The 14,166-nt window shown below is 39.2% G+C and overlaps 1 protein-coding gene across 6 annotated transcripts in view; it reads right to left on the reverse strand.

Annotated features, from left to right (window-relative positions):
- RIC1 (RIC1 homolog, RAB6A GEF complex partner 1) overlaps positions 1–14,166 on the reverse strand; it is a 153,682-nt gene that overhangs the window by 7,131 nt on the left and 132,385 nt on the right. For all 6 annotated transcript variants that reach the window (XM_077966120.1, XM_015117722.3, XM_015117724.3 and 3 more), the window contains 8 exons: positions 13,678–13,767; positions 12,234–12,394; positions 11,154–11,292; positions 5,944–6,060; positions 4,433–5,161; positions 2,729–2,887; positions 2,506–2,642; positions 143–429 (listed from right to left, as the gene is read on the reverse strand). In XM_077966120.1, the coding sequence (XP_077822246.1) occupies positions 143–429; positions 2,506–2,642; positions 2,729–2,887; positions 4,433–5,161; positions 5,944–6,060; positions 11,154–11,292; positions 12,234–12,394; positions 13,678–13,767 (1,819 nt within the window). The remainder of the gene's footprint in view (positions 1–142; positions 430–2,505; positions 2,643–2,728; positions 2,888–4,432; positions 5,162–5,943; positions 6,061–11,153; positions 11,293–12,233; positions 12,395–13,677; positions 13,768–14,166) is intronic.

Here is a 14,166-nt window from a genome sequence, read left to right on the forward strand (position 1 = left end):
CTCATGTACAAAAAGTTGGCTTTTATCCACTCCTAAGTTTGGAATGAAAATAATTCCTTGAATATCAACTAACAGCAAAATGTGTAAATACATGGAGTAAAATACAATTCTTCTTGTACAAGTGACATGAAGTCTACATTACCAGTTCGGTATTTTCCATTTTTGAAAGGAGAACTGATAGAAGAGGCTGGGATGATTGGAAGTGGCCACAGGAAATCTTTATGGAGTCTCTTCAGGGCTATTACAAAGTTGTCTACCCGGGCAGCTCGGGTACGTTCTTTGCACAGCCAACTAATTAGTTCAAAGCCCAGCTGGGCTGCAAAGCAGCCAAGGTCCTTTAACCTCACATCTTCTAAGAGGCGCCGAGCATGTCTCCAGAGCATCATGTCAATATACATGTTCTCAGCACAGTCACTGTCTTTGCTCCATCTGTAAGTGGAAACACAAGAAAGCTACAGAATAATCTTTACTGGAGGATTTCACATACTTAATTACACAGAGGTACTGATAAAGCTGACAAGGAGATAAGAGATTCACGATCTAATTCTGATTGACAATGATGATAAAGTATCAGCGCTTCTCCTCCGTGTTACACCACAACCCTCGGAACACAGTAGGCTCTTTAAGACACATCTCTAGAATGAATACAGGGAACAGGAAAAGGGGGATGGAAGAAGTCAGACTAGGAAGCAGGTGACAGGTGGGTGATGGAAAGAAAGGCAGCAAACCTATGCCGTATTTGAAAAGCCCAATGAAAAGAGGGAAGGAGAGCACATCAAAGAAACTAAGGATAGAGAGGCAAAGTGAATTTAAATTTCTCAGTGTGAGTCATGCAGACATGAAAAGAAAACCAATTTTTTTTTCCTTAAATGACAAGGTTTCACAATGTCACCCAGTCTGGAGTGCAGTGGTGTGATCATAGCTCACTGCAACCTCAAACTCCTGGGTTCAAGCTATCTTCCCCACCTCAGCCTCCCAAGTAGTTGGGACTACAGGTACAATTCATTTGGCTCCTCCACTGTTTAATAACTTCTCTAATCAATAGGTCAAATGCATTAGCACTAAATTTTTATTTTGATTTTTTATCAAAAGGTATAATTAGAAGGACAGGTAAAATTACTGACTTTAAGAAGGCTTTTGGATTACCTACAGATTTATCTATCTTCCTTTTTACTTGCGTCCTCTATCATCAGAGGTAATTTAAAAGTCTGTTGCATTTTCAAATCAAAACCACAATGCAATGCCACCTTACTCCTGCAAGAATGACCATAATCAAAAAACAGTAGATGTTGGCATGGATGTGGTGATCAGGGAACACTTCTACACTGCTAGTGGGAATGTAAACTAGTACAGCTGCTATGGAAAACAGGGTGGAGATTCCTTAAAGAACTAAAAGTAGAACTACTATTTGATTCAGCAATCCCACTACTGGGGATCTACCCAGAGGAAAAGAAGGCATTATTCAAAAAAGATACTTGCACACGCATGTTTATAGCAGCACAATTCACAACTGCAAAATTGTGGAACCAACCCAAATGCCCATCAATCAACAAGTGGATAAAGAAACTGTCGTACATACGTATATATGATGGAATACTACTCAGCCATAAAAAGGAACGAATTAACAGCATTTGCAATGACCTGATGAAACTGGAGAGTATTATTCTAAGTGAAGTAACTCAGGAATGGAAAACCAAACATTGTATGTTCTCACTGATATGTGGGAGCTAAACTATGAGGACACAAAGGCATAAGAATGATACAATGGACTTTGGGGACTTGTGGGAAAGGCTGGGAGTAGTGCGAGGGATAAAAGACAACAAATACAGTGCAGTGTATACTGCTCGGGTGATGGGTGCACCAAAATCTCACAAATCACCATTAAACAACTTACTAATGTAACCAAATACCACCTGGACCCCAGTAACTTATGGGGAAAAAAAAAGTCTGTGGCATTTGGCCAGGTAGGGTGGCTCACGCTTATAATTCCGGCCTTTTGGGAAGTAGAGGCAGGCAGATCCTTGAGGCCAGGAGCTCGAGACTAGCCTGGGCAACATGGTGAAACCCCATCTCTACTAAAAATACGAACATTAGCCGGGTGTGGTAGCACATGCCTGTAATCCCAGCTATTCGGGTGGCTGAGGCAAGAGAATCCCTTGAACCTGTGAGGCGGAGATTGCAGTGAGCTGAGATGGTGCCACTGCATTCCAGCCTGGGTGACAGAGTGAGACTCTGTCTTAAACAAACAAAAGTTGTTACATTCAGAACAGGTACATCAAGATCTATTCCAGAAAAAGGGGCAGAAACTACTCAAAGGGTACTGAAGTGAACTTGGGAGGAAGAAAAAAGGGAAGCCTTCTGTGTGGTCTCTGCTTTTTGGGAATGGAAAAATAAACTGCAACTGGATGAAATAGTTGTTTCCATTAAGACCCAATTTTGTAAATGTCTTGAAATGCAATGTGTCATGAATGCCCAAAAAGCAGTAATGGCTCTTTATTATTTTACCTTTTTCCAGAGGGACCAGATGGCATGCTTAATGTTTTCTGTAAACTGAATTTACTCGGAGGAACATTTTCAGCTGACTGGGATAAACTGATGCTTCGATTCCTGAAGAACTCAAATCCACCACTTGAACTGGGTTCCTAGGATTACACACAATATGCAGTACCATTAGAGAAAGATGCCACATGGGTGTATGGTCTAGAGATGTATAACTTTTCCAACTAACCTGAGTTGTGGGTGTGGATGGAGGTGTCTCAGATTCTCCAGAGCCAATGGCTTTAAGAAATCGAATCATGTGTCGACAGAGGTCCCACTTGCCTTGTTCTAGTGCTGTGTTGAATAGAAGGGTAGCATGTTGCCTACTTACTGCAGGGACTTCCATATTCTACAAAAAACAACCAGGACAGCATTCTTTTTATACTACACAATTTGGGAAGATATGAGCAATTCTTTATCTCCAGCTTTCTAAACTCAAAGAATGTAGTCACACCACCACAGGGGTTAGTTTAATAGCAAGATTAAAAAGTACCATACAAGCAAAAGCGAGGCAAGTACTCTTCTGGTGTATGTAAACTATAATTTATTAAACTCCCACTACATGCCAGATACCATACATATACTTTAATTCATTATTTCATTTATATCTCCCAGTGACTCTGCAGATATACGTATCATTTGTATTTTACAAGCGAGGAAACTCAGTTAAGTAAATTGTTGAAGATCAGCAGAAAAGGACGAGAAAGGGAGGTTTGCCTGACTCCAAAAAAGGTCAGGTCTGTCACCTGCTGTAGAATTTTCTGAGGATGTAACTAAAATCTTTGCTTTGAGCAATAGCAAGTAGTAAGGTCCTGCTGCACATTCAGAATTCCTCCATTTTTCTTTCACAAATTTAACCTGCCTATCTTGGTCTTCATGGAAAGGTGCCTAATATACAACTTTAATTGTAGTTATTAACTGTCAATCCGTAGCAACTTACAAATTCTGCTGCAGAAAAAATTACATTGTCAGGGAGATCAGTGAAGTTACAGGGAGTGACCCAGAACCAAAAAAACAGCTGCATTTATTTTGATTCTGTTTTTAAACCCCTATGGATTTTTCTTTAGGGCTAGCCATGGATCATACTTCAAGGCCACCCGGCCTCTGCCTGAGTGTCTCTTCTGGTTTCAGTCCGTTGTCGTGAAGCAAAGAAGCTGACGGGAAATCTGCTTCAGGCAGAGATTCAAACCAGGTTTATGGTTGGTTTCTTGTATCAATGAAAACAACTTTGCAGTAACTGGAAATAATCTTTAAGTGTAGCCTATCAAATAACCAACTGTCAAGCCCTTTTGTCAAATATCTAATGAAATAAATTTTCAGGAGTTGCAAAGAAGCCATTCTTTTGAGAAAAACCGTGTGCTCTGAGGGTCTTTGCTGTGGCAGGCCTGAGCCTTCTCCGCGTGCTTTGGGGAGACTAGCTGAAGGTGCTCTGTTATGACCATGCTCTAGTAAGTGTCCCCTCGCAACGCACACTAAAAGGAAACAAATCTACTGTTGTGGGAAGCTCAAACTCACTAATATCCCAAATAATACTTTCTTTGCTATGTTTCTTATGTAATATTTCAATAATCTTATGTAGTATTTCTTACATGTTCTTATTATATGTATTCTAATACATATATTAAATTTCTTCAATATATTAAATTTTCAAACTACTACTCTGAACTCATTAATCTGTTTAGGCTTATTTATGCACAAACAGGAAAAAATATCTCTGCAATGTTACTTTATGACATTCAAAGGAATCTGTCTGAATTCTTCCAAATTTAAGATATAAACAGAAAATCTGAATATGAATTCCTTAAACACAATCATGGTGCCAAAACAGGACATTTCTATTTTTCTAAGTTTAAGCTCATTAATTCTTGCCCTTTTATAAGAACAGAATTGTTACCTGTAAGATAATAAGGTAAGAGGCAGCTGTGTCCAAATCCTGAGCCATCAAACATTCCTCAAACAAGTCCTTAGGGTTTCCAACAGCTGCAAAAAGGTAATTCCACAGGGCATATTCAGTCTTCCTGGCACAATGGACAACTGTCTGCAGGAAGAGGGGGAACTCGGTGATAAATTTTGCCACAGTGGGAAGCAGAGGGTCGGGAATGGGCTCCCGTGAGGTAGCTTCTTCTTCCAGTACTTCATGGAGCATGAGCTCCAGCACATGAGGGAAGTAAGGTAATGTGGCACAGGACTGGGCCAAGAGCAAGGCTTGCTCCCCAAGGTTTCTAACCAGAAGTTGTCGTAGAATGTGGTGGAGGTAGATCTGAGAGGTTCTCTCCACAACACAGAAAGGGAAGAGCACCTCCAGCTGTTCTCTAGCATTGTTCCGAGTATACAAAGAATCATATAGCAAAGTGTCATTGACAGCACCAAGGACTAAAGCATCTTCAAACAGAACAGCTAGCGGGTAAATGTTGATGTGGAAAGGCAGCATGATCCGCTGGGACAAGAAGGAATGGGGCTTGCGGTGATCCCTAGGGAAGAGAGGGAGCCAAACTTTCATCCCTGCACCACCACAGCTCAGCCAGAGGGCCTCCAGAAGGTGACGTTTCTGTTTATTTGCTCGACACGTTGTCCAGACACTTTCAACAGACTGGGCTAGTACAACCGGAGGACAGAATGGCAGCTGGAGAAGGAGAGACAAGAATCAAGTTGTTTTCCTATTAAATTTGCAGGTTCTTAAGTTCCTAGGTACTAGTTTACTAAGTCTTTCAAATGATAGTATAATATCTTTTTGGGAAAAGCAAGGGAATCTATTTAGAGTTAATAAAAGTATCCTGGCCTCTTAAAGTATATACACTTAAATCTAAAAACAAAACACCCCATGAACTTCACCACTCTATCCCTATATATATATATTTTTTGAGACAGAGTCTCGCTCTGTCGCCCAGGCTGGAGCACAGTGGCGCAATCTCGGCTCACTGAAAGCTCCGCCTCCCGGGTTCATGGCATTCTCCTGCCTCAGCCTCCCTAGTAGCTGGGACTACAGGCGCCCGCCACCGCGCTTGGCTAATTTTTTGTATTTTTAGTAGAGACGGGGTTTCACTGTATTAGCCAGGATGGTCTCGATCTCCTGACCTCGTGATCTGCCCACCTAGGCCTCCCAAAGAGCTGGGATTACAGGCATGAGCCACTGCGCCCGGCCTCTATCCCTTTTTTTTTCCATTAGAATTCGCAATGAATGATGCCTAAGCAGTAACATATGGAGTATGGAACATTTCATGATCATTTTGGGACCTTATCCTCCAGTCAGTCAGTCTTACACCCAGAGGCTTAAGACTAATTTTATGGACTTACAATTTCTCGTTTCCAAATCATAAAATACTCTTCTCCTAAATTCTTTCATTCCTTCATCCTTATCCCATACCTTCTTAATGTTTGAAAAGAAATGATTTGCACTTTACTCACAAGTTTCCTTTGGTTAGGGTTACTGTCCTTCTCCCGGATCTGTGGGCCTGACCTGTCCCTCTGCATCATGATGAGCTGTCCTGCCAGGTTTAACATAATGCTCTCTGCACCACGAGCCTGAAATTTAAGAAAAAGCAGCTAAATTCATACTTCTGTATCAGTATGCTTTCTGCATCTCCCCCCAATCCATAAGGTTTATAGATTAAAGAACACAATGTTTATTGAGGTTATATTATGTACAGCCATTCTGCTAGGCTCTGTGGGAATACAAGGAGCTTTCTGGCTAGGATGGTACAAAGTCTAACACATAATGCAATTAATGAACACCACCAGTGACATAAGAATGAGGGCAGAGTTGAATTATCCTGAAAAAACTAAGAGAACTTTAGAAGTTTATCAAAATGAGAGATCAGTGATCTATCTGCCACAACTACAGGAAGTTTAAAAGGATGCAGTGGAACCTGACAGATGAGGAAGACATACACAAGTGGGAGAGTAAGGGTTAGTAGAAGTGTGCAATGAAAACGAAGACAGGGAACTACTGGGAAAGTGAGAACAGTCTGGCTAGACTAGGGACATTATGAGAACAAAGCTGGATGGTAACAGCCCTTCAAGGAGGATTTAGAAAGCCAGGTAAAAGAGCAGCAGGAAAGAAGCCACTACTTATGGCTCTTGATTAAGACAGTTATTTAAAAAATCAGAGTTAATCAGGATAGGTTACTGAGGAGAGGCAGATTTCATGGGTGTTGACTTCAGAAATGAGAAAATAGTCTGCCTTTTTATTATGAAAAATTTCAATCAAACCTCAGAGAGCCTAGTATAATGATTTCCTGTTGAGCCCTATCACCCAACTTAAAGCATTATGCACATTAAACTTTGAGCAGCCCTGTTTTAAAAGGAATCTCAGGTATCAAGTCATTTCCACCTGTAAAGAGGAAGGAAACTTTTGGTTAAAAAAATAGAACTTACTGCTATCCTAGACATGAAAGGTAGAAAAAGAGAAGAACCATAGACGATTTCCAGGTTAGCGGAGGTGCTAGACAAGTTGAAGTTATTATCACTGATAGAAGGTAGGAAGAGAAATTAGGGAAGGGAAAACAAAAGAGTTTCCCTTTTTCTTTTTGGCTCATTTAATTTGAAAAAAAACCAAAAAACCAAAAAACAAAAAACAAAAACTTTTTAAGACTTCCAGGTAAAAATGTGAGCAATGACTAAATCAGAGATGACTGTACCAGCATCAGAAGCTTAAAGGTGAGGCTGGGCCAGGCTGGGCGCAGTGGCTCACACCTGTAATCCCAGCACTTTGGGAGGCCAAGGCGGGTGGATCACGAGGTCAGGAGTTTGAGACCAGCCTGGCCAAGATGGTGAAACTCCGTCTCTACTAAAAATACAAAATAAGCCAGGCACGGTGGCAGGCGCCTGTAATCCCAGCTATTCAGAAGGCTGAGGCAGAAGAATCACTTGAACCCGGGAGGCGGAGGTTGCAGTGAGCCAAGATCACGCCACTGCCCTCTAGCCTGGGTGACAAAGCAAGACTCCAGCTCAAAAAAAAAAGGTGAAGCTGGTAAACTGAAGGAGATAGATGTTCCTCAGGCACAGTAGCCAGGGAAAAAAGAGCAGCGGGCCATTACCTGAGCTTCTGGAAAACAAAAGAGAAATAGGGAAGCACAATGCTATATATGCTATATAAACAGAAGGAAAGAATTTCAGGGAGGAAAGAATGACTGTTCAAAACTTGTGGGATTGTGTCCCAGTCTTTGCTGCATGCTGGCAGGATTAATTTAAGCTGCCAATATCATTTAGGGTTCATCAAGAAAACAACAGCCACCCTATACTAGTTGCAAAATACCTGGCTATACAAACTACTCTTGCTTACTGCTTTCAGATTCTACAGGGGATTGTGTATAAAGAAATGACTAAATAAAAAAATTGGGTATCTATCCAGAAAGTAATTTGGAGGTATGAAAAGCGAACATGGAATTTAGGTGTGTGGGAACTAGAAGAGTCAGACACCTAGATAACAGTAAAATGTAGCTAGATAGCAGAGGAAAAAAAACCACAAACACCTGCAGCAAAACAGCATGACTGGGGATTGGCATACACTAAAACACTTCAAAAGACCTTAAAGGCATTTACTGTAATTCACCACAATATGACTAATATTTATAATGACTACCTTAAGTTTTAAGATGGTAGATATCACCGTATTTCATACTAATTCATTAAAAAAGTACACTTCTCTTTTCTTCAGTGAGTGGGTATTATCAGTATCCGATCTTAGCATTCAACATTTTCTGATAATGTTAAAGATGACTGCAACAGCACTCTCAGGCAACTTTAATAAAGCTTTCAGAAAAAAGCAAGGGCTACCTGTATGCTCAAAATCCTAAATTTGAAGGAACCCCAAACTCCATCTCTTACCCTAAAAAAATCCCTGGCAGATGATTATCCACGAGAGTTTCAGTAGCAAGGAGCTCACTCTCATGGAGAGACTATCTTGCTGTTGAAGAGTTTTCACTGTTACTACAATTTTTTTTTTAACTTTAGTATTAAATCAAAACTTACTTTGCTCTAGCATTCTTTGTCTTCCCTCTATGGTAATCAGTCAATTTTAACTTCTTAATCTGCTCCAGCCAAATTAAGCACCTTCTCTTTGTGAAAGGTCCTCTCTAAATATGGTATCCAGTACTACTGATGCCACTGGTTGCCTACTCTATCTGGGATATATGAGTCCTTTTTTAAATATGAAAACTTTAAATATGATTAAAAGTAGGGAGAATAGTATAATGAACTTCCACACTGCCATTATCCAGATTCACAATTATCAAGATTTTGCCTTATGTGCTCCATCCATCCCTTATTTTTTTTTCCAGTTTTGTCAGAGTATTTTCAAGTAAGATATGCTACCCATTTTACTTCTACATGTTTAATATGCATTCCTAAAATATATGGGCATCTGCTTACATAGCCACGATGCTAGTATCACATCCAATAAAATTTACAATTATTCCCTACTTTCTCTCCCCATTAGTATTTAAATATCCCTAATTGTTTCAACAGTGTCTTTTCATAGCTTGTTTGAATGAAGATACAAATGAGCTTACTGACTTGGTTCTGTAGGGTGACGATTATCAGATTTGCCTCACAAATGAGTTTTACCCACTGCATTTGGTTTTTATGGCTTCAAAATCTTATTTAATCTAGAAGATGAGCTTCTTTCTCCCCCATGTTAGTGACTTGTAGCTGTCCAACGGAATGTCTCGTATTCTGCTTCCTTGTGGTAGGGAAGATGACGCTGTACACTTGATTTGATTTGTGTTCAAGATTTTTGGCAATAATTCTTGTGAACTTCATGCTATATCACCTCAAGAAGCATACCATACCTGGTTTTCCCATTTTTAGTGATGCTAAGATTGATTAGTTCCTCAGGACTGCAAAATGATTTTTAAATTGTCACAGCTTTTTTCACACCTTTTATCTAAACTTCTGTAAAACAGCATATTCCCTTATCAATTAGGACTAACTGGTTACCATTAAATATGATTTGCAGAGGAAATGGGAACTATATTTTAAAGGAGAAAACCAATTTTACCTATAGAAGGGAGACCGAGGCTGAGCACGGTCACTCACGCCTGTAATCCCAGCAATTTGGAAGGCCGAGGTAAGTGGATCATGAGGTCAAGAGATTGAGACCATCCTGGCCAACATGGTGAATCCCCGTCTCTACTAAATATACAAAAATTAGCTGGGCGTGATGGCACACCCCTGTAGTCCCAGCTACTCAGGAGGCCGAGGCAGGAGAATCACGTGAACGTGGGAGGCAGAGGTTGCAGTGAGCCAAGATTGCGCCACTGCACTCCAGCCTGGCGACAGAGTGAGACTCTTGTCTCAAAAAAGGAAAAAAGGAAAAAAAAAAAAAAAAAAAAAAGAAGGGAGACCAAGATGGTTAAGGGGTCTAGAACAAATATCACATGAAATAGTTGGAGGTATGTCACATGAAATAGTTGGAGATATGGAAGTATTTAGCATGCAGATAAGAAGACAGAGAGGTTTGAGGAGAGAAGGAGAAGACAAGGAATGATAACTGTCTGCAAGTATTTTAGGGGTCATCATGTGGAAGAGGGAGTAGCTTTTACAATGTCTTGTTACAAAGAATAGAGAACAGGGATAGAATGTAACAAAATCGATTTTAGATTCATATAAGTAATATTACATTCCCCATAACTGGATAGTCTACTGCACTGTTTTCTAATTATTTTATGGAGTGTTGAGGTTTGACAGAAGTGCCTCAATAGGAAGTAAAAGACAGACTGGGCAGACAGGGATGACAAATAAATCTACATACAATTTTCCTCTGACAATAAGTTCCCAGTTGACACGAAGTTTACAAACCACTGAAATAGGAAGTTATGCAACGTGGGTCCTGGTCACCCTACTTCCCTGTTACTTTACCCAGACACGATGGGATTATACTTTCTCTTTCCTCGTAATTAACTAATTATAAAGCCCCTGCTATTCTATACTCAATTCTACTTCTTTCCGAATCCTTTTTCACTGCCCAAGTTCAGACTATGAACACCACTGACCTAGATCATTACAATGACCTCCCAGTTGCTCTCCCTACCGTAGTTTTGTCTTACTCCAGTTCATTTTCCTCCTTATAGTAAACATTATAAAGGTTAGATCTAATAATATCTACCTTAAAACACTTTAAAGTCTAAAATTATCAATATTATCTACAAGACTTATATCTTTCAATTTCCATGTCCCAGTCACTGTAAAATTCTTCCAATTCCCTGAGTCTGTCATGTTCTCTCTTGTCTATGGGCCTCTGCACTACCATTCCTTCCACCTGAAAATCCATCCCCTCTTAACTTAGATAATCTCTACTTATTCTCCTGGTTTTAATTTAAATGATACAGAAATCTCTGATTATTCAGATTATTACAGGTTTTTGTTATATGCTCTCACAGTAATGTATACTACTTTTTGGCACACATAACAGGAACAATTCATTATGTATGTAATTATTTATTTAATGCCTGAGCAGAAAGCATGTCTTTTTAATTTGCCACTGCAACCCAGCATCCTCATATAAGGTACATTTTAGACACTTAGTATTTATTTGCTGAACAAATAGTTCCTAATATGGACTCGAATACCAAAAACTGAGATGTAAACTCCAAAGAGCTTTGATAATGGAATGGTACCTGCTGTGGCATTTTCAAGGTGATTCCATTCTCTGTACTCACTGATGTCAGAGTGACAGATACTACCAGGAAAGGGTGAGGAATGTAGCGTGACATGGAAACCTCCTGAAGAACTTGAATACCAGCAGTAGTATTTGGACTGTAAAAACAAAAGAAACCCACATACCTCAACAACAATGCTAACAAAATTTTCTTTCTTTTCCACTAGTAATAGTATTAGACTTCATGCTTATGGAAGACTCAGATGTCTTCTACCTATCATCTTCTCCCCATATATCCTTCGATCAGGAAGTTGGCAATGTTGAGGGGAACCAGGGAACATATATGGGGATGAGAGAGAAAGAAAGGGAGTAACAAATAGGAGGGAAGACGAAAACTAGGGAAGAAGCTATAAGAATACAAATATTTAAGTGGAAAAAACTAGTTGATTGAGAAAGAATGACGGTTCAATCACTGAGGCTAGTGAGATGTCTTAATTTTTATCTTGCATTACTCCTCAATCACTGTGCTGTTTCAGTAAATACATACTTCAATTAACCTCTGAGAACAAAAACAGAACTCAACGGTGTGGTCTAAATATGTCGCAAGTAGACCAGATGCCAACACAAATATAAGGCAACATGCAGCAGCAACAACACTGCTGATTTTTTTCTGCCCCAGACTATAGCCATCTAGCTCAGTGGAAATATAAGTCAGTTTGCTAAGGACATGCTTCCTACAGTCTTAAAGTTGTGGAACTCCTTCAAATTCCCACCAAGTATCGGGAGCACTAGGAGAGTCAGTAACCATTTATTTTCAAGGTTGTGAAAAAAATTTAGTATCTAAGGGTTTAACCTCATTCCAAACTAGATTTTTTTTTTCAAATGACTCCAGGAAGATAAGCTAAAGAAGTTAGTGTAGGATATTTCTTTTTTCTTAGCTATTATATCAATATCACTAATTAAAACTTGCTTTTTTTACTTCTAACAAAAATGAGATTGAATATAAAAGTGGAATAACTGTTTTGAGAAAATAAAAACTACAAAAGAAAAACGTGATAAATAGGAGCAAAAAGTGACTTCTCATATGCCAGATACTTACCCATCAGATTTTCTTTCAATACTGTAAAGGCATATTGAACAGTCTGCTCTAAATACTATTACCATGTCCTGGAAGACACTAAGCAGTAATGTTTCTGCTTGTGCTTTGGTGACATGAGCAAAGGCATTGTCCAGATTTGATGTTCGCAAGTATACTCTAAGCTGAAGAAAACAAAAATAAATAAAATTATAAAAATAAGATAACTGCTAGGGATGACCAAATACTTTAAACATGCTGTTTTTATCTTCTGACTTTTTTTTTTTTTTTTTTTTTTTAGTAACAGGAGTTAAAAGAACTATCTAAGCTTTAACAATAAATGGATTATGCTTATATAGTTTTGCAGACTAGGCTCATTCTATGAATAAGCAAAGAATGAAGTGATCAAAACTGAATGTACTATTATAAAATATTCCTGTTAGACCTGCTTTATTTATTTATTTATTTATTTATTTATTTAAAGGCGGGGTCTCACTCTGTTGCCCAGGCTGGAGTGCAGTGGCATGATCTCAGCTCACTGCTCCTTCTGCCTTCCGGATTCAAGCAATTCTGCCACCTCAGCCTCCCAAGTAGCTGGGATTACAGGGGTGTGCCACCACGCCTGGCTAATTTTTGCATTTTTAGTAGAGACGGGCTTTCACCATGTTGGTCAGGCTGGTCTTGAACTCCTGACCTCAGGTGATCCACCCTCCTCAGCCTCCCAGAGTGCTTGGATTACAGGCGTGAGCCACCGCACCTGGCCTAGACCTGCAGATTTAGACCTGATACATCATGAGACCAGCAGTTTCTCGAAACAAACAAAAAACCAGATACAGAAGTCTCCTTTATCCATGGCTTTGCTTGCCAGTTTCAGTTATCTACAGTCAGCCATGGTCTGAAAATAGGTGAGTACAGCATACTAAGATATTCTGAGAGACCACATTCATATAACTTTTATTTCAATATAATGTCATAATTGTTTTATTATTAGTCATTAATCTCTTACAAATTAAACTTTATCATAGGTATGTATGTATAGGAAAAAAGATAGTGCTATATAGGGTTCAGTACTATTAACAGTTTCAGGCATCCAGTGATGGTCTTGGAATGTATCTCCCATAGTTAAGGAGGGGTTACTGTAAATCAGTAACTAAATAAATCTATCTCTGAGGACAGCTGTTCTTATATCATGAAATTTTTTGCTTTTAACTCTTTATTTTCAAACTCCATAGAGAATGTCTGACAGCTAAAATCTTTAGAAAAGGTTTAGATGTCTCAGTTGTCACTTAAAATTTTTTTAAAGTAGTAACCTGAAAAGAAAATCCCACTGGCTAAAAGAAGCTACATTTTTAATTAAAAGATAAAATGTTTTGTTCAGTTTTCAATAGACTATTTTCTATATAAAATTAAATCATGCTTAATAGCTTTAAAATATAAAAATCTGTTATTTCTGAGAGAAAAAACCTACCTCTTCTTGACGGTCATTTATGTTATAACATGCAAGGACCATAAAATCATTCCACCAGGCTAGGCCACCTGTCACGATCATATTTTGCTCCTTAAAATAAAAATTTTTTAAAAAATTTACCTTATGCTACCAGGAATTATAACAAAGTAATATATTTATAAAAATTCTTACCCAGACAAAGCTTAAATTATTGTTTTTTGAGACAGTCTCACTCTGTCACCCATGCTGGCGTGCAGTGGCTCAATCTCAGCTCCCTGCAACCTCTGCCTCCTGGGTTCAAGCAATTCTCATGTCTCAGCCGCATCCCAAGTAGCTGAGATTACAAGCATGCACCAACACACCTAGCTAATTTTTGTATATTTTGTAGGGACGGGGTTTCGCCATGTTGGCCAGGCTGGTCTTGGATTCCTGGCCTCAAGTGATCTGCCCACTTCAGCCTCCCAAAGTGCTGGGATTACAGGCGTGAGCCACCGCACCTAGCCAAAGATC

Source organism: Macaca mulatta, chromosome 15 (genome assembly GCF_049350105.2).
Source record: "Macaca mulatta isolate MMU2019108-1 chromosome 15, T2T-MMU8v2.0, whole genome shotgun sequence".
Lineage (NCBI taxonomy): Eukaryota > Metazoa > Chordata > Mammalia > Primates > Cercopithecidae > Macaca > Macaca mulatta.